We start from the raw sequence: 26,159 nt of genomic DNA, 5'->3' as shown, positions 1-26,159 counted from the left end.
CTCATCGTCTCGTTGAACATGATGACATTGTGCTGACTGCTATATACCCAGAGACTGGTGATCCTATGTATAATCGGGATGGTGCCGTTTATAGTGTGTTGAGACGCTGAAAGACCGACGATTGCCAAAGAACCTTGCAATATCTCGGCCATCTGACCAGTGATTATTCAGGACAAAGGACCACGCCACGGCCTTTCCAAATAAACGAGTAGTTCCCTCCTACATTTGGCCGTGGATAGACCACTCAGCTTCAAACATGAACGAGCGACGTTTCTCTGGGTGATGTCCTGTCTGATAGCAAAACTGAGTGCATTAGAGCCCCAAAGATGGCATGGTCGCAAGGGTATACGGTCTGGTTAAATTGATTCTAGCAGTAACCTTGATCTTAAGATTGCCTTACAGTCTCCTAGGGTACGCCGTATTCCCGCGATAGATGGGTTCCCCGGCCAGATAAATATATATATGTTCTATTAATCACCGCTCTAATTGGGTGCCGCACCTTTTATATGAAAATGATTTTCTCGCCGTCCTGGCCTTTTCATGTTCTTGATCCCAGCTCTTTGACTCGTGTACCTTTGCAACGCCGCCCTCAATGGCTCACTCTGCCGAACCAGTGTTCTCTCCATGGGATACACTAAGTGTTTGTGGCATTACGCACCCCTCCCACCATCATACCTGCATCGGAACTGGCGGAAATGGATACTCGTGCAATAACCAGGTGCCTCGGAAATCGCGCAGAAATGCCCTGCACCAACTGGAGATACTTTCCGAGTGCTTACCTAACAGCTCGCTGGTACCCATGTTGCAATATGTTGCTGGGCTTCTTCTTTGTAAGAGGCGACACCAAAACCAGGCCGCAGCAATCAGTCAAACCTGGTACGGGCGCCTGATGCTCTTCAGTACACAGACTGGGACAGTCTTCCCACAGAGCTCCCTGTCACAATCATACAGAGACCAGCCAAACGCAACAATGCCCTCACATGTGGCTGATAGGGTGCAAGTGGTGGTTACCAGTCCTTCTAGGCCTCCATTTTCTCCCTGTTTGTCGTCCGTCGTCCACGAAGTTACCCCAACCATGATCCGAGAGAACCGCGTGTCATTCCATGTTTCAACTTCCCGGCTGGCTTCTGTGGCCATCTCTCAGCCGGAGAATGGTCGAGTTCATGCGGTGACGCTTCGCACGTTCCGTAAGGGCCGCCAGATCTCCGATGTAGATTGCAGTATCTGCCTGGAGCATGACTCTGATGATACGGCCTATCTTAATTGTGCAGAGTGTGCAGGCGAATTTCACTGGGGTTGCATGGAGAGCTGGATTCGTGGTGGACTCCAACTTTCCAACGTCACCTGCCCGTGTTGGTATGTTGTCATCCTGCTGGCTTGGGAATTTCTGTAACATATAATGTTAGCCGTGAGGAACGCCACTTTGATGGCTTCTATTGCACACCCTGTACTCCAGCTGCGGAAACATCGAACACTCCAACGCAGCGGATGGCCCAACACCAACCACTTGCGCAAAGTCCCGGGGACATCGGTTCGGCACAGCGGTCATCCGGTCCACTGCAGCAGGATTCTAATCGGCCTTGGGCGTACACCGCACATAACGGGAGCTCTCCGTCTCCGCGGGTCGCCCGACGTTCCGGTCGAACCACCCGGCGTCCCAACTTTTTCACTCCTAACGAGATTTGACCGTTGATACTGTGACTGGTATCCAGTATTCATCAAGGTCCGCCCTCGCCCTCAATTTCAGCCGCAACGTTACCGGTCATAATCCTATTATTCATGTGTCAAAGCAGGCAGCACCTGGTGCACGCGAGATGTGCTATTACATAACAATGGAGGGATATTTACCATGATTTCAACATTTCGGGCAACTGAGTAGGCAGCTTAGATCATCCAGCTTAGGCAGAGCGAACTGTCTAAGGTCTACGTCAAAAATGACTACTATCCATTAACAGACTTTTAAAGAAGTTGATGTTTATTGAGCTACTGGTCAAGCGAGTGGTGACTTATAATCCAGGCTTTGTTTCCCTAGGTAGGGTTTGCCTATCGCTCTTATGCGCGCTATAGCGCCCGTTCCCAAACGGATGGTGTAGCAAATTACTCGTCCACTAGGTGAAACCTCTCACCGTCTTTCCCCAAGGCTGCACCGTTTCTTTCCTGATTGCTTGCCGGTCTCGCTCCCGTTTCGTCCCCGGTTTTTTCACTAGGCTTCATTTAACCTACCCCGGTCTGGAGATCATCCAGCAGGTACATCAGGGCGCTACCATCACTCTAGATACAAGACGTAGCGCCAGGAAGCAGAAGAGGAGAGGACGAGCTTCCTCGCGTTCAGGGGAAACCTGAATAAGCTATGGGGGTCCGTCACACCGTATATCATCAACCCGTCGTATATGCATCATGTCCACCCGTGACATGGATTCTCGTCTTGTCCAGGCAATTGCTATAGCGCTTGTGGGTGATCGGGCGTATTCACTCGGGTACGAAAAATAATCTACTATTTACTATTCATACGATATTCAACCCGATATTGTGCACGGTTGGGCTTTCCTTGCTAGCGCGACAAATACTTACTGGAGTAGATCCAGTATAGATTGTCCAAAGCGAAGAAGAGCCCGATCATGGAAGGGCAGAACCACCCGGGATTGTTAAAGTGTCCGGAAATGTGGCTTACATCTCAACATTCAACTCCTATGCGCGACTACCAAATTCCAACTTTCCCCTGTCTTGGGATTTCAAGCCTTCTCAAGTTGAGAAATTCACAACGTCAAGTTTTGCCCAAACGGAAATCTCAGTGTTCTCGTCCCTCCATATCGTGGCTAGGTTTTCGACGGCGGGATAAACCGGTCATTATAGTTAAAATGCAAGGTTCCCAAGACTCCTTTGTTGACCACATTGAGTGCTAGGTATGCTCCTGCCAGGGTTTCTCCTAGGCGCAAGCACCACCTGGCAACTGGCCTTGATTTCACCGGCGCGGCCCGAACCTTCAAAAAATGCCCATCATCCGCACCAATGGCAAACGCTGCTTGCTTTCAGTCAATTCGCTCTGTTCGGGTTCGAACGTTGACTGGCCTTCACATCGGGGGACCGCAGGTAACAAATGGCCGTATATTCTATCCCGAGCATGGACAGCAAATAGAAACAGCCGGGGTAAGCCCGAGGGGAGGCTCCCGCCTGATGCTTCAATCATCACTGATTTCCTAGTCTTGGCACCAGGGAGGGAGGACTAGTCCATTTCGGGAAGTTGACCGGGATTTCAACTTTGGGTTTATCTCAGATCTCGAGCACGCTCGGAACAAGTATGGGGAGAGAGAGGATAGATATGCCCATCTAGCAACTTCTGCTCGTCCCATTACCTGATATTACGCAACAATGTAGCCTAATTACCTCAAGAGGAGTTGGCTTGTCCAAGCCCGTTGGTAGAAGGAAGATATACACTGGTCATATTCATAGCGACCAGTCTGTCGGACGCAAAAAGCGTTGATTAGGGGGAATTTTGTGAGAGAACTTTCTGATTGGTTATCCAAAGGACCAAAAGTGGAAGAGAATTGGAGTCTAGAATTCCAAACCCTTGAGGGCCATTCTCATTGGGTTTGGTCAGTCGCCTTCCCACAAGATGGCCAGCTTCTAGCATCTGGCTCTGATGGCAGAACTATCAAGCTCTGGGATCCCACCACTGGCGCCCTCAAGCAWACYCTKGAGGGCCATTCTCATTGGGTTTGGTCAGTCGCCTTCTCACAAGATGGTCAGCTTCTAGCATCTGGCTCCCATGACAGATCCATCAAGCTCTGCGATCCCACCCCTCTCAACGATCAGATGCTCAAACATCCAAATCACCCACTCGAAGGACTTGTATAGTAGATATAGCTTATTTCTTAATACCCGACAAAGTTCGCGTCAAGTGCTTAACAATTCAACAACGCAAACAACCGCGCTTGGCCCATCAATTGGGCATTTATTAACCTCTCCGAAGACGAAGTAATCAAAATGGTAGGCGGTCGCCAATTTGGTTGGCAGGCAAGCAGCCAGCCAACTTGGTTTCACCGTACTTTGGGTCAGCTGATAGTGCCTGTCCGGAGTTTCTGTGGGCCCGAGGTCAGTCTCCCTTGCGTCTTGGACACCAAACTCTTAGGCTAATCTTCAGTGCTTCTGTTTACCGGTTGTTTCCAACAAGGAGGGCTTTGCTCAGCTAATCGTCCAATATTTAGAGCCCTTTTATATCCATGCCTTTTCCAACTCTCTCTCCTGAGGATGTGATTGCAGGATGCACGAGAGTCATACGAACAGGGTTTGAAGGCGGTAAGATTGTCGTAGCTTACGGCAAACCTGCCCTGGGCGAGTTCGCATCTTGATATCCCAGGTCGGTATACACTATGAAGTTAATGATTGATACTAAAATCCGGTAGGCAGCGAGCTGGAGTGCCCATAACCCGATTCTCGCTGCCTGCGCAGTTGTCGGCACCACCGGGGCGACTATTGTGGCGGCTCCCGGCCTTGCAACAGCCCCAACGCTGTCGAGTATAGGCTTTACTATGAGCGGTATACAAGCAGTATGTGGAAACTCGACAATATGCTCCCTTCTTCCTGTGATACGACGCTTGAATAACATTTTGTGCTCGAGATACAGGGTCTACAGCCGCAGTCACCCATAGTTGGACAGGAAACATTGTAGCGGGGAGCGCGATGGCTATAGCACAGAGTGCTGGTGCAGGAGGAAACGGTTTGATCATTGTTAATGGAGTTGCACAGTTAGGAGGTGCCGCGATGACTTTGGGAAGTGCTGGCCTAGCTTGGTTCAAGGCTCGATTATGAACTCGGTATCAATCGATATTCCTTTCTTCAGCTAATTGCTCCAAGTAATCTTCCGTTATTTGAGGCCGTCTCCCCTGAAGAACAAGGAATTGGGTATCCCAGGTGAACAGGTTGTGAAACTAGTCAGTCATCCCGCTCTGGGGTCGTTCCATATAGTTACTGCAGCGGAGACCCAAATCACCTCGCGCACACAATGTCGTGCAATCTACCCAAGAGCAGTCAATCCTGCGTAGACTGAGTACGGGACAGTGTGAATATCCCTAGAAGCTAGCGGGTATACGAAAAAGCCGGGAAGGAATATTCATCTGTCGTCATCAAGCACCTTGGGGAAACCAAAAATGGGCACCACTGAAAGCCGCTGGTCAACTGCGCGTTTGAAGCAGAGGTTGGCGGGCAAACCCAGAATATGCGGAGTCAGCCAATGATGGCAACCCGTTTCAAAGATACCAGATTCCCACCGCTCTTTTTAGAAGGAGCAAAAGAAATAATGAGTTACAGTACAGTCAGATAATGTCAAGCTCTGGCCACGCCGGTGGCATATCAGGTGTTAATTTTGAAAGAGCGTCTCTTCTGCCTTGGGGTAACATAAATACTGGCATAATTGCTGTGTTCCTCTTTAAAATCAAACATCAGTTTTACGGACATCATCGAAGAGCTTCTCAAACAATGGTTTTTTTCTGTCTCGTCTCCTCCCTCCCAATGGTCTCAACCTCGAAGGCCAATTCTCCTGTCCCTATACCCACAAGTCACAGTACGAGAAATGTCTCTATTTCGGGTACAGCAACATCGCTGGCGCTGCAATCTGTAAACAGGGTAAAGGATTCCTCACCAAAGGCAAATAATACTACTCGCCTTGTAAGTTATTGTTTGTACTTGCTCTAGTTACAACATGCTCATTTATCCTGTGGTTCTCCATTTCCCCGCTCGCTCCTTCGAAGAACAAAGTAGTACTGTATCAATGGGGAGAATTTGATTTTTACATTCAAATAATGGAAGACGGCTCAGTGTGTACTTGGCGTCAGGGTAGCTACTGAAGGCGGAATGACAGGGATTTCTTCGGCTGTGTTCGTCACTGTCACTTTTCAATGATACAGTACGTAGTGCCTTTTGTAAAAGGTTTGTTCCTATCTTGATTCCGCGTTTTATCAGCCACTTCAATGCGGAAGTTTCCCCGTCCATATTTTTCGGCCATTTTACTCAGCAATCTGTCTGGGTCGATATAGCTTTCTCCACGGACATGGGTGGGCTCGTATTTGAAGTCTCTAGGCTCCATGGTATTTCTGCTTCTCAATTTTCGAAGTGAGAAGAGAAAAGAAGGGATCGAGAAACATGAGAGATGGACGGAGGATAGGATCTCTGATATAGTACAGAATTCTTCCTGTTGGCATGTGGCAGTATTTAGGGACTTCGTCTTACACCAGCCCAGATTGCGGTAGTGCACAGAGCCAATTATTGTATCCGTTCTTTCTGATACACGTATTATTATGACTAGCGTGTCCCAAAAAGCTGACATGCCAGGTCCTTGCCAGGATCAACATGAACGTAATTGCGGACCAAGAGGCTGATTTGATGTTCCACACAGAAGTATTCCCCACCTCGAACAGCCAGGAATCAGAAGATTGCACTGACGGGTCTTGATCTCTTGCCTTCCAGTGTTTATAGCACTGGAGGACAAGAAACACAAGATCCAGACCCTGAGAGAAGAGCAATATTTTTACCGTTCTAAGAAAAGCTTTTCTTCTGCATTGGATCACGCACTTTTCCATCCGCTCAAGTACCCAGAAGACCAGTCTCTTCGCGCCTCCCAGGTCGGTTTCATGCTGAACCAGGTTTAATGGCGTTGGTACTGTTCAGGATATAATAGATATTGGTTATGCAAAGTGGAAGCTTCTGTTGCCCCCCCCCCCCCCCCCCCCCCCCCCCCCCCCCCCCCCCCCCCCCCCCACCACCAGATGGGTCGAGATTTTGAGCCACCGCGTGGTTTCCGCTGCTTAAACGTGTATCAACCCTGGTTATAGTGACGCGAATGTACACCAATCATCTCCCCACCGTCCTATCTTCTATCTTCTATCTTCTACCTAGTTGAGTCCACATCAAATCGTCTTCGTTATTCTACAAAATCCGAAGCACGTTCAACCGTATTATAGAATTGCACTATTACTTCTACTTTCACACATCTAACGTCTAGCTCGAGAAGCTTCTCGGTTAAAGATGGATGTCGTTAGCTGCGGTAAGATCACCTCAGTAAGCCTACCAAATTGCTTTGCTGCGATCTGATAAAATTAGGCAATCCCTAGATTGCATATACCTAGGACATAACCCCCGTTCATGAATCCTGATATGACGACCGAATCCTCGAGCCCACTGCTGCATCTTTCTGAGAAAGCTGATGGTCGATCACGGATGGTCGTCCCAAGAGAAGATCGAACTCACAACCCTTCACCACATAAAATGTTGTTCTATAAACCGTTCTATCTTCCCATAGACTCCATTCCACATCCACGCTGCCTAATGGAGTGACCTCCCCCATTCCAGCGACCTGGAGGACGATCAATGGGTCACAGGAGGAGGCCTTCGTCTGTAATCTTTGGTGCACGCCCTCAGACATGATGTTAACATCGGTCTCAAAGTCTAGCACCAGTAATCGACGTATTTTCTTTCCTTCATTCTTAAAGATCAAAACGTCATAGACGAAGTTGGAGTATGCTGGGTCTAGTTGAGGGAGGGAGACCTGGGTATAATTTAAATTGAGTGAGGCGGTCCCTTCGTCGTTATGTGTGTGTGCAAAGGTCGGGTTAGTATGTGGTAATGCAGAGGAATGGAGTTGAGGCTGGATTGTCGGTTTGGGGATCGCTTGGATAGGCTCAACATGGGACTTCTCGCGACGAAGACAGCAGCCGAATACCATATGCCTAAGATCAGGGTGGACTGGTAACACCTAAAACACGGCCGAAGATAATAATATCAGCGAAGTGGACGGGATACAGACTGGCTGTGAAGGGCGAGATACAGATTTTCTCCGGGGTGGATTGTCTTCGATCATATCTTTGTTGGAGTTGCGAGATTTCTCTTTACTGCGTGGGACGAACATAGCCTAAAGTATATTAGGATCTGATCACCTTTATGCGACCATGATGGCAGTGAAGAGAGTACCCACCCTCCCAGGCCGCAGCATTTGAAGATTCAGGTGCCGCGTATATTAGATATGGATGTTCAAATGCCTAATACGGAGTGCTCCGGGCCCGGACATTTAAATGGCGGGTGAAGTTGTGCGTGCAGGCTGTGCCAGTCAGTGTGAAACGTTTGGAGAGGGGAAAGCTGCAATGTGCATATGAAGGGCCTAAATAGCTGCTCGCACCGTACCCCGTGATTGTCCCGTGGGCAAGCTGCATTGTGGAGACCGAGGAAGTGCTGGACCAGAAGAGCTGGCTGCTGAAGTTCTAGACCACGACAAAAGGACAAAGCTTTATCTGAGCATCTCTGTAGCTATCAACACCTGGAAGGGAAAAGGAAGGTCGAAAGATAGAGAATGACAGCCCATCCGGCGCAGATTTCACTTGTCCATTGTGGCTTCAGGTATGGGGCTCTTGTGCTACCTACAGCGTCCTTCTCTTCCTACGCAGTCTCATTAATGCGCTGAGAATGGTTAAGTTCTCGACCACCAGAGGGGAAAAAAGAAAAAGAAAAAAAAAAAAAAAAAAAAAAGGGAAAAGAAAAGGAAAATCATGATAAACCTAATCCGTGCCTCTCAGTGGCTATCTTCACCTGGAAAGGAAAAAGCAGAGAGGTTCGAAAGATAAAGAAAATGGGACCCGCCCAGTGCAATGCCATCTCATTCGCCCATCACCGATTCTAGCAGGGCTTATTGTGCTACAATACAGGGGCCTTTCAGTCTCATACTACGACTACCTCTTTAGACCACCGAGGACAGTTACTGGATCGCATCTGGGCAAGCAGTGGTCAGACTTCGGCCCACCAACATACCCCGATAACCACAGTAACGATATTTTTTGATGACCCCTAACTCTACGTTACATCGCACGTATCAGTTGGCCTAGTCTGCTATTGTGGACGCGACCGAGACATCCAGGTCTAGTACCACCAGGCAGACCATCAGCAAGTCCAGTCCAGACTATGGATGATTCTGATTGTCTCCTGGTAGAAAGCAGTAGATAGAGGCATTACAGCCAAAGTACCATAGGGCGCCGCATATTTGACTGGCAATCACCAAGGAACTACATCAACCATTATCTAGAGTGTAAGAACTGTATGTCAAGATACCAAAAGGACGCAACCATCCTAATGTGCAACTGGGCGATATGATGGAGACCGACAAAACGAGGGTGGGGGAAACGCGTCTAAATTGGGGAGACAGAAACGCCCAAGTGAAAACATAAGCCACGAGAACAACAACAAAATGTATCTGGGCGCCTTCGTGGCTACAGTTCAACGAATAGAAAGAAAAAGGAAGACAAACGTCGAAAAGCTAGAGGAAAGACGCCCCATCCGGCACAACGCCACCTCACCCTCCCATTACGGGTGCTACTAAGGGACGCCTGCACTATCCTACAAGCGTCATTCCCGGCCTTCTACTTTTTCATCCCTCACTATATCTCTCCATTATCAAGCGTCAATAAGTACATTTTGTTAGTTCGGCAGTTCTACTTAGAGACTCGAGGAACGGTAACATGTCTTTCTCTGTAGAATATCTTTACTCGGAGCTACTTGCACAATAACCGACATGATCATCCGATGCTTTTCTTTTCTGCCTGCCTATATTTGCAGCATCAACCTGCAGCACTATCTGGTCATCCAACTCTTTGGATATCGTATCCACCCGTCGATTCCGGTCAAAAATGTGAAAAACGTACTGTATCCTGCTGGATAGATGGAGGTCTTTACAGCTCTAGGGGAACAAAGCATCTCCGTAAGTTCACAATAGCTGACCAGACCAACTGACACATGCGCCGTAAATCAGGGGTCACATAGAAATACCGGCACTATGTACTAAAGAGGTATGTATGTTTCAGTGTCCAAAACCGACAACGGCTCGACCAGGTACGATCCAGTAACATTCCCGATGTTCTGAAGAGGCGGTCGTAGGATGAGAATGATGCCTTGTAGTGTCACACAAGAAGCCTGACTAGGGTCCATCATGGGCGAATAGGATGGTCTTGTGCCGGATGGCCTGGTTTTCTTTATCTTTCGACCTCTTTCTTCTTTACCTTTATAGGTGGTGATTGTCACCGAGGCACTCGGATAAGGGTTACAGTGGTTATCCATTACCTGAAACCTCACTTGGGCTTTCCTTGCCCGCCCCTTCATCCATAGCCCTCAAACCTCTTTTCCCAGATCCCACTGTCTCACCCAGTTGCCATTGGAAGCTCTGGAAACAATCTTCAGTAAAACACGACAGGGATTCACTTCATGGTAAGATAACTTATTGCGCGGAGATTCCCGGTCAAATATGACACTGTACATACACCAAGCCGTGTAACAGAGGACGTGTCAAAGTGGGCGGCGAAGAGGCTTAGGCGAAAAGGGCATCTATGGGTGGTGATGATCCGAGCCGAATACCACCACAAAAGGCCAACCCTCTGAGGTTGATTCGTTTGCTTTGCGAGCACCTAAGCAGAGCTTGGAGCCGTAGACATACTTTTGTTGGCATTTTGGTTGCTGAATCCCAGCAATGCTAGGCCGAATTGCACAAAAGAGCCTGCAAGAACAGCAGCCGGGAACCCTTGGAGCACTCCTGGGAACGTGCAGAATAATTCTAGGCTTACCACTGCTCCGACGATACTGAAACTTCTTCGCGGGAAGTTCTCTACCTTCCGGTAATTTGGCATTTCGAGAATACCTTACAGGTGAATCAGCCCGGATGGCCCAAAAGACGTTACATATAAGTAGTCACGACTTTCTTTTTACAATTCATATCCACGAATCAAATGAAACCCACGAATAGCTGCAACAACTTCCGGAGGTCTGATCAGCAGAACAGCTAGCTACTAGCTGAACGAAGGATACATACGCGCTTGTATGTACACTGTCTGACTGGTATACCACTGGAGGTCTGAAGACTTAATATCCCAAAGGAAACGATGCATCGTGACCTTCCAGATGCGACACTCTTATGTATTGCCGAGAATCTCAGGTATGCCTGCGACATCTTATCCTCTGCCCAGGCTACTAAGGAGACATGTGGCCTGTTGCTTCTCTATGCAGTATGTTACGGATCAACAACAGTGGTCGACGGCCTCCTTGCCCGCGACCAAACAGATGTCAATTTTCAGAACGAAAGAGGACAATGTGCCTTATGGTGTGCAGCATTTAGCGGGCATACACGGATTGTTAAACAGTTGCTGCAACGCGACGATGTTCAGGTCAACGCCGCCGATCATGAGCATGGCGTTACTCCCCTGGGCGTTGCCGTAGTGAAGGGACATGAACGAATCATGCAGCATTTGTTGAATTCTCGCCGAGTGGATGTCAATGCACGGGACCGATTGAGGCGGACCCCCATTTTTTATGCCATTTCCCGGGACGACCGGAGGATGTTGGAAGTGCTTCTTGCAGAGAAAGACCTCGATCTGTCCTGCCAGGACGTGAACGGCTTTTCACCGCTCATATACAGCATATCCTTGCGCCGAGCGGGCCTAACAAAGATGCTTTTAGGTCACCCAAGACCCCATGTCGATCTGCGAGATTGTGCAGATCGAACGGCCCTTTGGCATGCCGTGCGAGAGGAAAATGAAGACATCGTTCAACTTCTTCTAAAAAATGGAGCAGGTACCAGAGTGAAGCATGTCGGCAGTGACGCGCAACCGCCATTGTGTCTGGCCGCCAGTCGCGGGAGACGCGGGATGGTGCAGCTGTTGCTTGAACACGGCTGGGACGTGAACGAGGTGGATGCAGACGGGCGAACACCATTGCTTCTGGCGACTGAGAAAGGCTACCTTTCAGTGGTCCGGGTCCTTTTGAACCACCCGCAAATCAATCTGCGCCCGCAGAACCGGTGGGGATCAACGGCCTTGCATGTAGCTGCCAAGCGAGGGCACTTGCCGATAACCAATCTGCTTCTGGCTCGGCCAAATACAGACATCAACATTGAGGATGGGAAAGGGGCCACCCCGCTCTGGTGGGCCACTCGACGCCGTCATAATCGAGTGGCCGAGCGACTATTGGAGGAACCGAATCCGGCTGTCAACGCCGTCAGCCAGTTCGAGACTCCGGACCCGGATCGATCTACATCCCTCCATCATGCAGTCCAAGGGCGATCAATGCCGATCATTCGCAAGCTTTTAGCAGTGAGGACCCTCAATCCCAATGTCCCCGACCACCTGAAACGGACTCCACTGGGCTGGGCAGCCAGCGAAGGGGATGTAGAGATGGTGCGGTTGCTGCTCAGTCGGCCAGATGTCTCAGTGAATGCAGAAGAGGCAGATGAACAACCACCGCTTTGGTTAGCTGCAGCGAGGGGCCATATCCGGGTAGTCCGTCTCTTGCTACAGCGTCGTCCAGACATTGACATCAACCAAGGATGGGGTGCCTATCTGCCACCACTCCTGGCTGCCATCATCAACGGTCATTCGAGCGTAGCGATGCTGCTACTTGCGTTCGGGAAGCGATTGGACGTCAACGCCCAAACCTACCAGAACAAATCCGCACTGTCTCTGGCGGCGCGCCAGGGAGACCTAGAAGTGGTCGAAAGTCTCCTGCGTGACTGGCGCACCGACTGTAACAGTGTCGACAATAGAGGACGCACTGCATTATGGTGGGCGGCCTATGCAGGAAAGACAGCCATTGTGGAACGGTTGCTGACGGATGATCGTGTCCTGAGCGATGTGGCGGATGAAGAGGGGACAAAGGCCCTGGATGCTGCAGCGACCCAGAATCATTCTGACATTGTCAGTCTCTTACAGGCTCACCTGCCAAGGCGTCACCAGCATAGCGATGCCTCTCGCCGCCCTAACCAATCCTCATCAATGATTCTGACAACGACCATGACATTGCAGCCGTACAGACTTTGATTGCTGCATTGCTGTCCCAGGCATTAGTCAATGGACATCTGAATTTAGTGCCCGGGCTAAAGACACCACTCTCTCCAGCCGATCTTCCTCTCCAACACCTGTCGGACTTTGCTGTGTGAATTGTGGGTCTGACATGTGGGGAATCATGCATCATTTTCCGCGGTTATCTCAGCTAACACTAAGTAATCATTCCTGCGCCCCATCTACACTACAGCTACCAACATCCAGCCTTCCTATTGAGCATATATTTCTTGAATGAATATGACCTTGGTTCACAAGCAATGTGTGTGGTGATCATGAGCTGCAAAGGTCTGGCGAGCTTCCGATATCTTCACCCTCTTTGTGGCCAAGAGCGTTGTATAGCCCGAAAACTCCCCAATCCTTAAGGTATAATATGAAGCTCTGCTTCTTCACATAGATCATCTGGCAGAACTGCTTGTGCAGGATCATGAGTACGGCATATCCTACGATGAAACCCCCGAATTTGGATTTTATATAGCCTTCCCTCCTCTTCAAAGGCCGCGTGCGGATTGTAGCGCCCTATCCGTGCAGGGCTCTTTACCACCGTCACTTCGTTCACTAGCAATCCAGCACTGCAGGTCAGTTAAACCCGTAGATATGCTGCTCTGTGTAGCCCCCATACTCCAGCCATCTAGCTGTAGTAACGGAAGATGCCCTGCTTCGGATGATCTCCGCGGATATGGTTAAGACCTGGCTAAAGTGAAAGCAATATGGGGCACGGCAAAGTCACTTGAAAAATCTTGGGGACTCTCGATCTTTGCTCCGGCTACCTGATGTGTAGAGCCCTTGGGATTCGATCCAGTCTGCCACTGCATCAGGCCGTGTAGACAGAGGTTGATATCGTAGAGAGCGGCGACGAGGCAACCAGCCAAATTGTGAAAGGACGCAAGATGGCAAGGGGGCTACCGGGAAATAAACGCACAAGCGAGGTTCGGGAGTATCTGCAATCAGGCAGGTGGCAGCCTCGAACACTCCGTCAGGCTTGCTTGCCAAGGACCAGGCATCGCTCTCACATGCCAGCGAAAAGTATTGATCTCCAGACTTAAAGGAACCAGGCGAGGCGCCAAAGCGGAAATGGGCGTCTGCTGTAGGTTATTTGCTTTACGCAGACTCTTGTTGGTTTGATTTGTACCCTGAGTACCGTGTCTATTATCTTGGTTAACAAAGTTTCCCTAGGTGTTCAGGGCCCTTCGCTCTGACTTGGTTCAGGAAACTGGCAGTGTGAGCAAGGGCAATGCAGAGGTTGACCAGGCGTGTGCTTGGCCATTAAGCCTACCTACCATGAACTACACGAGATGCCTCTGATTCAGTATTACTTCGGAATGGCGCAACTCAGGTCTGCCAACATTACTATCCATCTGTATGCGTACACGAGATAGAAAGATGATCGGTGTTTAACTGGAGCGCGAAGCCATAGCCGGAAGAAATGTGGCTCCTGCCCTAGCTATAGCACTGACGGTGATATATATAGAGACTTATCATGCAGAAAAGCATAGCAAACAGTTGGGGGAGATCAGTCAAAAGCAAAAAAGAAGACTGACGCATCCTGGCTTCAAGGAGCCGGACGGCATAGGTGTGCCCTCGGATCCTCGCAATGTGTACGGGCCCCTGACCACGGTCGTCGTTTACCATTTCCACCCGGCAGTCGCGCAAGAATGCTATAATCATCTGCACATCACCTACCTCTGCTGCCAACCAAAGGGCTGTCCGGCCCCGTGGATCAGTTCGGTTGGGATCCAGGCCCGGACGTTCGAGGAGCAGTTCCGTTAATGCAAGGTCTCCGTCTTTGGTAGCATGGTGTAGAGGTGTTGACCCGCTCGGACCTGCCACATTCACGTCGACGTCCTCTAGTAACAATCTCTGGACTACTTCTCTGCGTCCGTAGTAGGATGCCAGCCATAGCGGCGTGCGATTGAACTCGTCTCTCAAGTCAACTTGCGCTGCATCTGCACAGAGCAACAGATTGACTATCGATAGGTGCCCGCCTCCGGCGGCGTTGTGAAGGGCCGTGGACATCCATTTATCCGTCGCATTTACGTCGACATCGAAGTTCCTCAGCAAGCAACGCGCAACCTCTTCGAGGCCAACCGCTGCTGCATAATGAAGCGGGGTGCGCCCACGGTGGTCGCGGCAGGTAGGGTCAATCCGATCATCTGAGAGCAGCAACAGAGCAACTTCTCCATGTCCGGCCTCTGTGGCGCGATGTAAAGGCGTCCGACCGTCGACGTCCGGGACGCTCACGTCGGTGCGGCTGTCAGCAAGGAGAAGGCGGACAATCTGGATGTGGTTCCGAGCAGCCGCAATTGCTAGAGGTGTCTGTTGCTCACCCGCATCCTGTGTATTGACTTCCACGTCGTCTCGGCGAAGGAGTAGCTCTGCAACATCAGAGCTGTTGTGCGCTGCCGCATACCATAGTGCAGACATGCCCTGTGGGTTCCCGTTGGCGTTTGTCCCTGGCAACGACAAGATGTGGCGGGCAACGACATAAGAGCCCCGAATAGCTGCGCAGTTCAATGGTGTGACTCCTTTATGAACAGCATTGATATCCGCGCGGGCAACAGAGATTAGAAGTCTCATGACACCAAGATGCCCATTGCCCGCGGCCCAGCATAAGGCAGACGCTGCCTCTTGATCATCAAGAAGAATTTCGGACTGTATATCCGTTCCTCCATATACGCTTAAAGCAGTCGCAGAGGTCTTTTCGGTCTTAACATAGTCGAGGTCGGTGGGGGTTTCGACGAGCATTGGCTGTTCTAGTGGTTGAATCTACCAGAGCGTTAATATTCGCTGAGCGGACTAGGCGGCAAGGCGTAGTGACTGGAACAACAACATACCATGATGTTGACTTCAGGGCAAGAATGACGGAAGCGACTTTGATAATGGCTACCGCATGATGGATTTCTATGACTGAGCATGGAGAGTAGACCCTATCTTATAGTATTGCATCGCTTGAAATCAAGACACTGCAGCAACGTACTATGCGCAGCCAGACCCAAGTTTAGCATTAGATGTTGAGCACTCTGGAGGAGTGGCATGGGTCCCCGGAGCCTGTAACGTCCGTAGATCGCATCCAATCTATCCTGGGAACTAGCCCGATGCTCTTATGAGTCCGCGAGGTCCCGCAACGAACATAGTAGCTAGGAATCTACTCAGGAKTTATAACCCTACAGATATGTGGTCCTTCCTGACAAACTTGGAGCCTCGTCACGGCCTGTGGTGGCCTGTATGCTTTACCCGCAAAGGTGTCATTACCGTGTCATTGAACATGACCATATTATCGTACGGTGATGGGTCACTACTCGTCTTGGGCGGAGTGAGTCCTTAATCACGATTTGCCTACTTGTCCATCGGCGACTGCAATTTCTAAACAGCCGCCCGGCTTCACTCAGAAACCTTGTCCTGCGATATACCCGGAGACTGGCGGGCCTATGTGGAATGGAGATGGTGCCGTTGGGAGTCGCCGTTGAAGCGTTGAAGACGGTGTAGAATACAAAAGGGACTGAATAACCGAATATTGCCCAAAAGAACCTTGCAAATGAGGCGGGCCCTAAGAGCAGCTGGTTGGCGACAGGTCTGATTCACCTAGCATCCAGTGCAGTCAGGAACCAGCAACCCACTGGGTAAAGGGACGACTCCCATTAACCGTTAGTAGAAATGGCGAGAATAAGCAGGTGATGTCCAGATGGCCAGACCGGCCCGGCCGTGTTCCCCATATAGGGTCCATTCAACAGACTGAACAGCAACGGCCCAGTCCCTTCACATTCTGTTGGAGCGCCGATTGCTGCCCTCCGCGATAGTACGTAGGCTTTTTGACCAGAGGCAAATCGACTCATTATTAGGAGGGCAATGTGGTTTTGTCGATAAGCTAGGGTTGGTCAAGGGGAGGTGGGGTGATTCTTTTGCCCACAACTGACAGATAAGGTTCAGTTATCCACCTCTTAGTTGACCAGGCAAAAATGCCCGAGGATTCGGCGCAGCGGCCATTGAGCAAAGTTTGACCTGGGCGAAGGGGACATCAAGATTTTAAAACTAGTGCCCAAGGTGTCACCTGCAAATAGGCATTATTATAGAAAGTGGTTTTTGGCTGGTTGACCAGCAGTAGAGCAAGGTACAAACCTTGCAATTTCCAGCCAGTCCAAGATCACCGCAGCAACTTGACACCGACCCTACCATGCTATGGACACCAAGGCCATTACCTTTTTTGTCATAGTAGGTAAGCGAAACCTCAGGTCACGTGGGTGGACATATATTTCGCCTAGCCTTTCCCATGACTTCTATCATCCAGAAGGCGCCTTACGTTCTTAACCAAGTACAGGCGCCGATATCTTGCGAGATTGGCAGTTGTCAGTTGGCAGTTGACGTAAACAGCGTCATTCGTCCATATCAGATGTTGCAGTAATATCATTTTTTTCGAGAGAGACTGCAAATATAAGGGGGAAACCGCTGGAGTGCGATTGAAGGCTCAGTAACTGCATGCTGCGTATTTGAATAGTCTGAGTTGAGTCCGGATACGTAAATTGTTCTTGGTGCTGGAAAGGAGAAGAAAAAAGAATATATTTAACTGCCCTAGAGACTCAAATACGAGAAGCATTCCCTCAGATAGAAACCGTTGAACTTAATTCCCATCCCGGCTTTCGACAATGAAAAACAAGAGCATCAATGTCATTGACATCTCTGCGGGAGACAAAGCCTTCTTGGGAACAGAACGCGTCAGCAGCATCGATATATGGCATGCCATTTGTTGGTCTCCAATGTGACTCTCTTGACTGAGACTTATTCACATTCCAAGGCAAGCAAAATGTCATACCCGCGAATTTCATACCAACAGTAACAGAGTCCAGACAGTCGCCCGAAGGAAACAGGTCAAATACCTTGACGAGGATACTGTCTCCAACCATTGTGTTGGGGTCAAGCTCTTTGGTACAATCATAGGGGCACTGCCTCAGAGTATCCTTATCGAGGATATCAGTGAGCCTCACCAAAGCTCTCGCTCTGATACTCATGTCGTTCTGACGGTTTTGGTATTTCTTTCTCTGCCTAGCGAGCCGTTTAGCGCGCCTTTGGCTGTTAGACGTCGGTGGTAATCCCACAACCCAGGCCTCTAGTTGAGGAAGTTCCTGGCCTTGATAGCAGTTATAGTAGGCTTCCGGATTCAGAATCCGTTCCCTCAATTGTGAGGTGTCGGGACCGATCATGAAGATTTGGCACTTATCGCACTGCCACGGCTGAAATAGTCTCATTGTCGGGTCAACGTCTCTCAAAGGATGCAGATAGTTTCGGTAGACTAAAGCCGATGGTTTGATTTTGAAGGCCGCGTGCAACGCCGCAACGCTTGATGCTGATAAAGCATCCATGATAATGGTGGCGACACCGTAATATCCGTCGTGTATGAGTATCGTCCGAAGCCACGATTCTGCCATTCTCTCACAGCGGCAAAGAGAGGTGACGTGGTCGGACAATATGATTTGTGTGTGGAGAAGATGGAGACGACGGAGAGGATGGAGCGAAGAATATCTCGCTCTCACATGGATAGATACTGTACCTCACAGCGTTGTGAAAAAGACTTCAGTTTACTCCAGCAGAGGAAGAGGACATATCTTAAATCTTCGAGAGAAATGCATGTCACACGGAGCGACAGGCAGCGATGGTCAAGATTAATACGGACTCTAGGTGCTGTCGCCAGCCCATCTCAAGCTCCTGGGACCCTCAGTCTCCTTCGTGAGAGCCCTATGTAGGTTCTTGCTCCGAATGTGATCCTGGGCGACAGGTCATTATCGTATTAGCTCTCATGTTGCCGTAAAGGAGGTAAACATACTGCCGTGTGTATCGTCTACTGGGATTCTCGACAATGATGAGAAGCCGAATGTCACCGCAGAAAACATTTACCCAGAGATCAATCCGGAATGGCCAAGCGAGCTGAGCTTCATGGAGCGTTTCGTGCACTCCTGAGCGAGCCAGACGTACCACTGCTCCTACGATACCGAAACTCTTTCTTGGGAAGCTCAGTACCATGCGTTAATTCAGTGTAATGAAGAGCTTCTATTAGTTAATTGCCCGGGATAAAGGAACAGTTATAAATAGTCAGAACTGTCCAGCTCAGCTTATATTGATACCCTGACTTTTAACCTACGACAAGGCGAAAGAACCCTCCGGAGGTCGGCAACAGAACAGCTACCGGCTAGCCAAAGGATACCCATGCTCCTAAGGTTTACTGCCTGACGAGTCTTCTGATTAGATTTACAGATCAGATATCCAGGAAATTGGAAACCAGCCATGTCACTCCCAAATGTCCCAACCAGCCTGCGACTCGAGGCAGACTCACAAACTTACATGCATTGCGAAAGTTCGGCCGGTGCTCCCGATCGGATGCCATGGGATGGTACCTTACGCTGGCCTCCTTAGTTTTCTGAAAGTGGTTATTGTATTAACCCTGATGAAGCAATAACACGGCTTTCACCGTACCACCGACCTCTTGTTGACAGCGAGTGCCAGATTCGGGGGCGGCAACATACTTGTTTCGTACATGGCCATGGTATTCTTTGCGACCACTGGTTCTAAGTTACATCGCTGCATGATCGGGTATTATGACACTCATGGAAGATGCTGGATTATATTGCATCGACTCAGATACCCCACCAGCGGCCGAAAACCCACTGACATCTAGGGTTGATACAACTGCCCAGCCAGAGCAATTCCAAGTAAACAAAGTGGTCAGCCAGCTGGGTGTACAATGGAGAGCCCGTCAGTCATGGTCCCCGAAACTGTGGAAGGGATTGGCATACCTCTCCCGTAATGGTTTTCTCCAGTGTCAGTTTGGAAATTGCCCCAGACTTTTGTTGGCATACGTAAGATGACTTGCGAAACCGGCTCTTGGACCGGCACGATTGTGCGCAACCTGCAAGTTGAAGGGATATGGCCGTTGATGTTGCGGCAGAGGTTGAGGATGTATCTAGACGAAGACTGGAGGCCAGTCACTATCATAATTAAAGGTCTTCAATTCTTGCTAGGCATAAAAAGTTTGAACGTCGGGTCTTTCAACGGGAACGGCGAATGAGGCCAGGAGACAGAGAACTCCCGCCATTCGCACTGGATGCCTACAGTCGACGCAAATCCTACTGGGATGGACCGGATGACGGCGGTATAAACCAGATGTCCTGTAGACATGCGTAAGAGGCTGGTGTAGGCCATCCGGTAGATAGAGCTTAACACCAAATGAGACATGATTACTTAGGTTGTAGCCACGTCAATGTTGCCCTACTACTGTACGCTGGGAGGGAGACGACGCATCAATCACTTCCGTTTGGCCAACGAATTCATCTGGGAAGGCGGCTGCGGAGTTCGGTGCGCATTCTGACCGGCTGTTGCAGGCCAGATTACTCTACGGTGTGTCTCCTATGGCTTGCGGGATATTCCGCGCCTTTAAGACATCGCAGACGCGTCCCTGCAATTTCCGTTGTACATAGATATCAGAGCAAGTCAGGGCACTATGCGGAATAGAGAAGAACCTGACAAAACGCATCTCTCATATTTCACCATCGTGCTCAGCTGCATCTATGTGGATTTGGCAACTTTGTGGGATTACGTTCTCTTTCGGTCAGGCCTCAGATAATTGTCAAAGCTGCGTCACTAATCGTCCCAATTGTCTGCAGTCGCCCATAATGGCCTTACCCTTCGAATTGACCCTGCACTGTCCGAGGCGCGTTCTAGTGACACTTTGGACATTGCGTTCGTGCATGAGGTTCCCCTTGGGTAACTCTGATAAAGGTGCAAGGAGGTTCTGCAACGTCGCGGACGGCTAATAAATCCCACGAGCGGCAGGGCGGTTCAGTATCGTGGAGCACCCTGTTTTGTAGAAAGAATTGGATCATAAAGCGAAATAGACGGTAAATAATGCCGAGTGTTGGCTAGACTCTGGTTTATACTGGCAATGACGGGTACTCCGGCTTGTTGAAGCCATATGCAACTTCTTATAATTTTAGGGGTAGCCATGCTTTTCTTGAGAGCAGCCGATAGGGTCTCTGGAACCGACTCTTTCCAGGAGAAAATGGCCGGGTTCTCAAGACAGATTCTTTCCTTCCCGGAAATAGGTCAGTCGCTCCCAAGAACTCCGGACCTCCTATAAACCAGGCATGCACTCGCAGGAATCCGGCATCATCTCACAGGAAACCCAGTATGCTGGAGGAATCATGGTTTTTTTCGTCATTTGCATACATACTCCAGCAGCACAGTGTTTCAGACAATGAAAGTCGTCAGTGACTGATAAGTATAAAGAGCTATCAGTGCTGATGACCGGACACACAAAGGATATGGTTGGCTACGCAGGTCTTCAGCTTACAGAGATAGTCTCTCGCAGAATCAAAGGTATATACTACGTCCAGTATACACGACATTTCCGTGGTCTTCTTGTCCTCTGGGCTTACTGTTTAGATGAACCTTGTGACTCTTCCGAGCGAGTTGCTCTTGTGCATCGCTGCGAGCCTACCCAGCGCGAAAGATATTCTGTCTTTCGTCCTGGTCAGCCGAACTACATCTAACCTGTTGCTTTCTTCTCTTTACAAATTCAATATCCAGCATCAAAACAGCTCGGCATTGCATCGGGCCGCACAGAAAGGAAATTTACATGTGGCGGAGGTTATGCTCCACCAGTACCGGCCTGATGTCAACGCCATCCATGACGCAAACACGCCGCTTGTGTATGCGGCAATCCACGGGTCAGAGTCAATAGTCAAGGCCCTTCTTGCCAAGCCTCAAACTTTAGTCAACTTCCAAAACGAACAAGGGCAATGTGCCTTGTGGTGGGCAGCACGGCAGGGATTCACCAAAATAGTTAAGGATCTATTGCAGTGTCCCGATATCCAAGTGGACCTCCCTGAGACAGAATATGGCCTCACCCCACTGGCCGCGGCCGTGGAAAAGGGGCGTGCAACCATCGTCAAGCGGCTGATCCAAACCGGCCGAGCAGATGTCAACGCGCCAGACCGATTGGCCTGGACACCGATTTTTCACGCCATCGATCGCCAAGATTCGACTATTCTCAAAATCTTGCTTGCGGACGACAGACTCGACCTGTCCTGGCAGGATGACCTTGGCCGCACAATCCTCATCTACAGCGTGTCAAAGGGCCTAACAGCCCTGACGAAGATGCTCTTGGGCCACCCAAAGCCGTATGTGGACAATCGAGATCGACATGGCCGGACGGCACTGTTCCACGCAGTGCACCAAGGCAACGGAGACCTCGTGCAACTGCTCCTCGACAATGGCTCGGATATCAGTGCCACAGACGTAGAAGGCCTGAGCCCGCTCCACTTGGCAATTAGGCAGGAGAACTTGTCCACAGTGCAGAAGTTATTGACTCATTCACGTCGTGATCCTTCGACGCTATGGCCTGGAGCGACCCATGGCATCCACACCGCACCACCGCCATTATGCCTGGCCACCAGTCAGGGGAGTGAAGATATCGTGCGGCTGTTGCTCGATCACGGCTGGAACGTGAACGAAGTGGACGCAGAAGGCCAAACACCATTGCATTTGGCTGCCGAAATTGGAGATCATACAATCGTCCGGGTCTTTTTGGATCACACGCAGGTCGATTTGCATGCCCAGGACCGGTCGGGATCGACAGCATTGCACAATGCCGCCAATCGAGGGCACTTGGCTGTAGTCAAGCTGCTTCTGGCTGAGCCGAGCATTGACATCAACGCCAAGGATGGAAACGGAGCGACCGCGCTCTGGTGGGCCACACGACGCAACAATACACGTGTGGCCGCACGGCTGCTGGCCGAACCGAACGTGGACATCAACGCCGTTGGCCAATTCGAGCGACCGCTCCCGGATCGATCGACTTCCCTCCATCATGCTGTCCGGGGACGAGCAAACTTGATCATCCGCCTGCTTTTAAGGGAGAAGAGCCTCGATCCCAATGTCGTCGACCATCAGGGCTGGACTCCGCTCGCCTGTGCAGCCCGCCAGGGCGATGTCAAGACGGTGGAATGGCTGCTCGCGCGACCAGATATTCAAGGGAATGCAAGCAAACAAAACGAACAATCACCGCTGTGGTTAGCTGCAAGGCACGGCCATATCCGAGTGGTTCAACGGCTCCTAGAGTTCCAAAATATTGACATTAACCAAGGATGGGGTGGGTATCTGTCACCACTGTTGGCTGCCATCGTTGCAGGCCACACGGATGTGGTCATGCGGCTGCTCGCCTGCGGGGACCGACTGGACATTAACGCGCAAACCTACCAAAAGGAATCCGCACTGTCTTTAGCCGCCCGCTACGGGCACCTGCAGGTGGTCGACGCCATCCTGCGCGACCCTCGCACGGACCGAAACAGCATTGACGATCAAGGGCGCACCGCTCTGTGGTGGGCCGCCTATGAAGGGCAGACGACGGTTGTGGGACGGTTACTCGAGGATACCGATGTCCAAGTCGGCATCAAGGATCACCAGGGAGCGGGCGCTCTAGAGGCCGCGCGGAGTCAACATCATTTTGGTGTCACAGGTCTCCTGGGGCCTTACCCAGTGGGTCATCGCCGCGACAACATTCTCCGAACCTGATCTATCCAGCCGGTGATTCCTCGTACGAACCAGCGCTCTCAGGTCACTTTGGCTGGAACCAGCGACTTCATCGGGATTACTCTCGAATGCCGGGATCAAGGTGGAGCCAGCCCCTGCAGAGATAGTTGTGCATTGGCCATCAAGGGTCGGGAAGGAATGCAGCATATCGTCCAAGAGGTTATATGTAAAAGCAGGCAATGCGAACAGTATGCCATTCAGCATAGGGAAAGGACACGCGTTCAGGTGGCTTGAAAAGCCGCCATGATACTTATTGGGTCCTCGATCAGCATACGTTTCCTCTAGTTCATACGTTTCCTCTAGTTCACACAATGAAAAGAACTGTAACCACCTAGTCTTGGTTCACCGTCTTCTGTTTATGACGAATTGAATATCGAGTCCCCCGGGCCGGACGTGGAAGTCACAGCCTGCCATGGCAAGTGATGATATGCCAAGCCGGGCCGAATTCTTTGACTGAAGGCATGAGGCGTGCTGTGTCACTTTGACAGAAAGGATACGGCACGGATCACGGCGGTGGACTAAGGATCCTACAACAAGTTTAGAGAATGTGAGTATATGGGGTGCTCTTCAAAGAAAGCCCTACTCGTCGTTCTAATACTTGTCGTCTAGCTGGTTAAGAAGTGTCGCAACGTGCCGCAGGCAGAAAGTCGGTCGAATGCAGCAGAGGCCGCTAACGAAATTTGGGCTTGCCGGTATACGATCGACACCATGGTACTGGGGGTGTGAGGGGTGGCAATAACGGATCGCTGAAACAAACAAGACAGGACAGAGAGACGGTGGACGGTTAGCTGTACCAAGCGTACGGGCGCGGGTAGAGGGGTTTGGGGGGGGTTGGGGAGGGGGTCCCGAACAACTCGGGAGAGTAAAGACAGGTCAAAGGAAATTATAAACATACAAAACAGCTGCGGCATCTTGTAACTGGAACAACTGACAGAGTACACTTTGGCCTGTTCAACTTTGAATGGTGTTTTCCGTGCGGGCTCCGTCGTGAGGACTGCAGAAATATCAGGAATCGTCAAAAACGCCGTTTCGTCAATGAGTGCGACTACCATGTGCCCGACCACCGACCAACAAAGAATGCATGTAAGACGCGATCCGCAGTCGCACCAAATGCCGCTGCAACACGCTTAGCAAGTTGATGTCATATAAAGCAATTGGCACGGCTTTTTATTGGCCCTACATTTCCACGCTCGCAAGAGATTCATGTTGGTTGTCAAATAGAGTTCGAGGGCTGGGAAGGGCATTCAAGGGTGCAGGGGTGAGGCAATTAGCGAGTGGCCAGGTCGGAACTAGGGTGTCATGAGAAGAAGCTCTGATGTCTTGACGGACACGGCTCGACGGGCTATGCTTACTGTAACAAGCATCTGAAAAGCGGAAGGCAATCTGAAGTCTTCCATGTCATTAATTAACCGAAGAGCACTGCCTCCCTGGTTTATGGCCCGAAAAAGTAAAACAAAGTTTTAAAATTTAACATGCTTACTGGTCCAATGGACAGAAAACATCAATCAAGAGCATAGAGCAGTAAGCACCCACCGCCCTTCACCAACGCGCCGGATGATCCCTTCCTTGACGGCCCAGTCCCTTAGGGCAATATCCTCTGCCTCTTCAAGAGAAGTCTCGTCACCCTTGAAATGCCGTCCAACATGGTCCATCCGGTCCTTCCAACTGTCCGGACCACAGAATTTCTGCCCGCAAAATCCACAGGAGCTTTGTTGTGGCGGCTTGCGTTGCTCCTGCCAGCAGCGGGCGCAGACATACTTAAGCCTGGCCTCAAAATCTTGCTGTTCCTGATCGGTGGCATCGGGGCCGGGAGCATGCATCCGGCGCTGATGTTGGGTGAAGAGATCCTTGCGGTTGAAGTCGTTGGGTTGGTGGCCGGGTTGGTCGTGGTGGTTGTGGGTGGAAGTTGAGGAGTTTTTGTAGTCGGGTCTGTGACCGCAGTTGCCGACGTCGCAACGGAAGAAGCCGAGTTGGAGGTGTTTGGAGGCAATGTGTCGTTTCCATTCGTTCTTGGAGGCAAAGGTGCTTGTGCAACCGTAGTGTGAGAAGCTACAGACGAAGATGTGGCCCTCGGTCGTTGACTTGGCGGGTTGTTGTTCCGAGACAGACGACGCAGTAGTGTGTGGCTGGAACTGAGTCTTCAAATGCAATTCGAACGTGAAGACCCTTCTGCTGTATTGGTTTGGACCTGCGCGGGTGGGAGTAACCCCCCGAAGGGAGTTTGGGGCGGACGATCATCACCACTTTGTATGACCGGCTCTGGAATACTCCTGATGGCACTGAAGCAAGTGATAGCCTTTTGCAATTGGACCTGGACTTCCTCCCATGGTAGGTGTATCTGTTCATCGAACGATCGATGTACGCACTCTCGCTCCTCAGGCTTCCGTACAAGGCAAGGACGCTGTAGGGTAGCACAAGAGGCCCATAGATGATTCCACAATGGGCGGTAGTGCGCTGGATTGGCTGGCCTTCTTCATTTTCTTCACCTTCATTTTGTTTTTCAGATGTTGATAGTTACAAAGACTTAGGTAAGTTTTGCCCGTGGTTCGTGGTCTTGAACTTCAGAAGCGAAGCTCTTCTGACCCATCACGTTTCCCCCAGTCTCCACAATGCAGCTTTGCCCACGGCGTGTAGGTAGTTCTTTACATGTCACATTACGGACTTTTTGTCTTCAGGCCAATAGTTTGGGATTTTCGTCCGGCATCTAGACGGCAACCAAGTCACGTC

The 26,159-nt window shown here is 50.4% G+C and overlaps 6 protein-coding genes across 6 annotated transcripts; 2 read left to right on the top strand and 4 right to left on the bottom strand.

Annotated features, from left to right (window-relative positions):
• Positions 1-1,108: 1,108 nt before the first annotated feature.
• Positions 1,109-1,549, bottom strand: Asppvi_010840 (uncharacterized protein; the record flags this gene model as incomplete). Its single annotated transcript, XM_043306676.1, has 2 exons — positions 1,109-1,387; positions 1,445-1,549. The coding sequence occupies 2 exons, from the start codon at positions 1,547-1,549 to the stop codon at positions 1,109-1,111; spliced, it is 384 nt and encodes a 127-aa protein (XP_043162611.1).
• A 9,358-nt stretch (positions 1,550-10,907) lies between these two features.
• Asppvi_010839 (uncharacterized protein) lies at positions 10,908-12,836 on the top strand (the record flags this gene model as incomplete). Its single annotated transcript, XM_043306675.1, has 1 exon — positions 10,908-12,836. The coding sequence occupies one exon, from the start codon at positions 10,908-10,910 to the stop codon at positions 12,834-12,836; it is 1,929 nt and encodes a 642-aa protein (XP_043162610.1).
• A 1,415-nt stretch (positions 12,837-14,251) lies between these two features.
• On the bottom strand, positions 14,252-15,602 carry Asppvi_010838 (ankyrin repeat domain-containing protein; the record flags this gene model as incomplete). The annotated part of the gene is made up of 2 exons (XM_043306674.1): positions 14,252-14,301; positions 14,399-15,602. The coding sequence occupies 2 exons, from the start codon at positions 15,600-15,602 to the stop codon at positions 14,252-14,254; spliced, it is 1,254 nt and encodes a 417-aa protein (XP_043162609.1).
• Positions 15,603-17,472: 1,870 nt separating this feature from the next.
• Asppvi_010837 (uncharacterized protein) lies at positions 17,473-18,211 on the bottom strand (the record flags this gene model as incomplete). Its single annotated transcript, XM_043306673.1, has 2 exons — positions 17,473-17,618; positions 17,665-18,211. The coding sequence occupies 2 exons, from the start codon at positions 18,209-18,211 to the stop codon at positions 17,473-17,475; spliced, it is 693 nt and encodes a 230-aa protein (XP_043162608.1).
• Positions 18,212-21,284: 3,073 nt separating this feature from the next.
• Asppvi_010836 (ankyrin repeat domain-containing protein) lies at positions 21,285-23,414 on the top strand (the record flags this gene model as incomplete). The annotated part of the gene is made up of 1 exon (XM_043306672.1): positions 21,285-23,414. The coding sequence occupies one exon, from the start codon at positions 21,285-21,287 to the stop codon at positions 23,412-23,414; it is 2,130 nt and encodes a 709-aa protein (XP_043162607.1).
• Positions 23,415-24,937: 1,523 nt separating this feature from the next.
• On the bottom strand, positions 24,938-25,924 carry Asppvi_010835 (uncharacterized protein; the record flags this gene model as incomplete). Its single annotated transcript, XM_043306671.1, has 2 exons — positions 24,938-25,620; positions 25,822-25,924. 2 exons carry the CDS (start codon positions 25,922-25,924, stop codon positions 24,938-24,940), a joined length of 786 nt encoding a protein of 261 aa, XP_043162606.1.
• Between the last annotated feature and the right edge of the window lie 235 nt (positions 25,925-26,159).

The sequence above is a fragment of the Aspergillus pseudoviridinutans genome, assembly GCF_018340605.1.
Source record: "Aspergillus pseudoviridinutans IFM 55266 DNA, scaffold_9, whole genome shotgun sequence".
NCBI classification, from domain to species: Eukaryota; Fungi; Ascomycota; class Eurotiomycetes; order Eurotiales; family Aspergillaceae; genus Aspergillus; species Aspergillus pseudoviridinutans.
The sequence above is the reverse complement of the archived record's forward strand: the minus strand, read 5'-3'. Positions and strand labels throughout refer to the sequence as shown.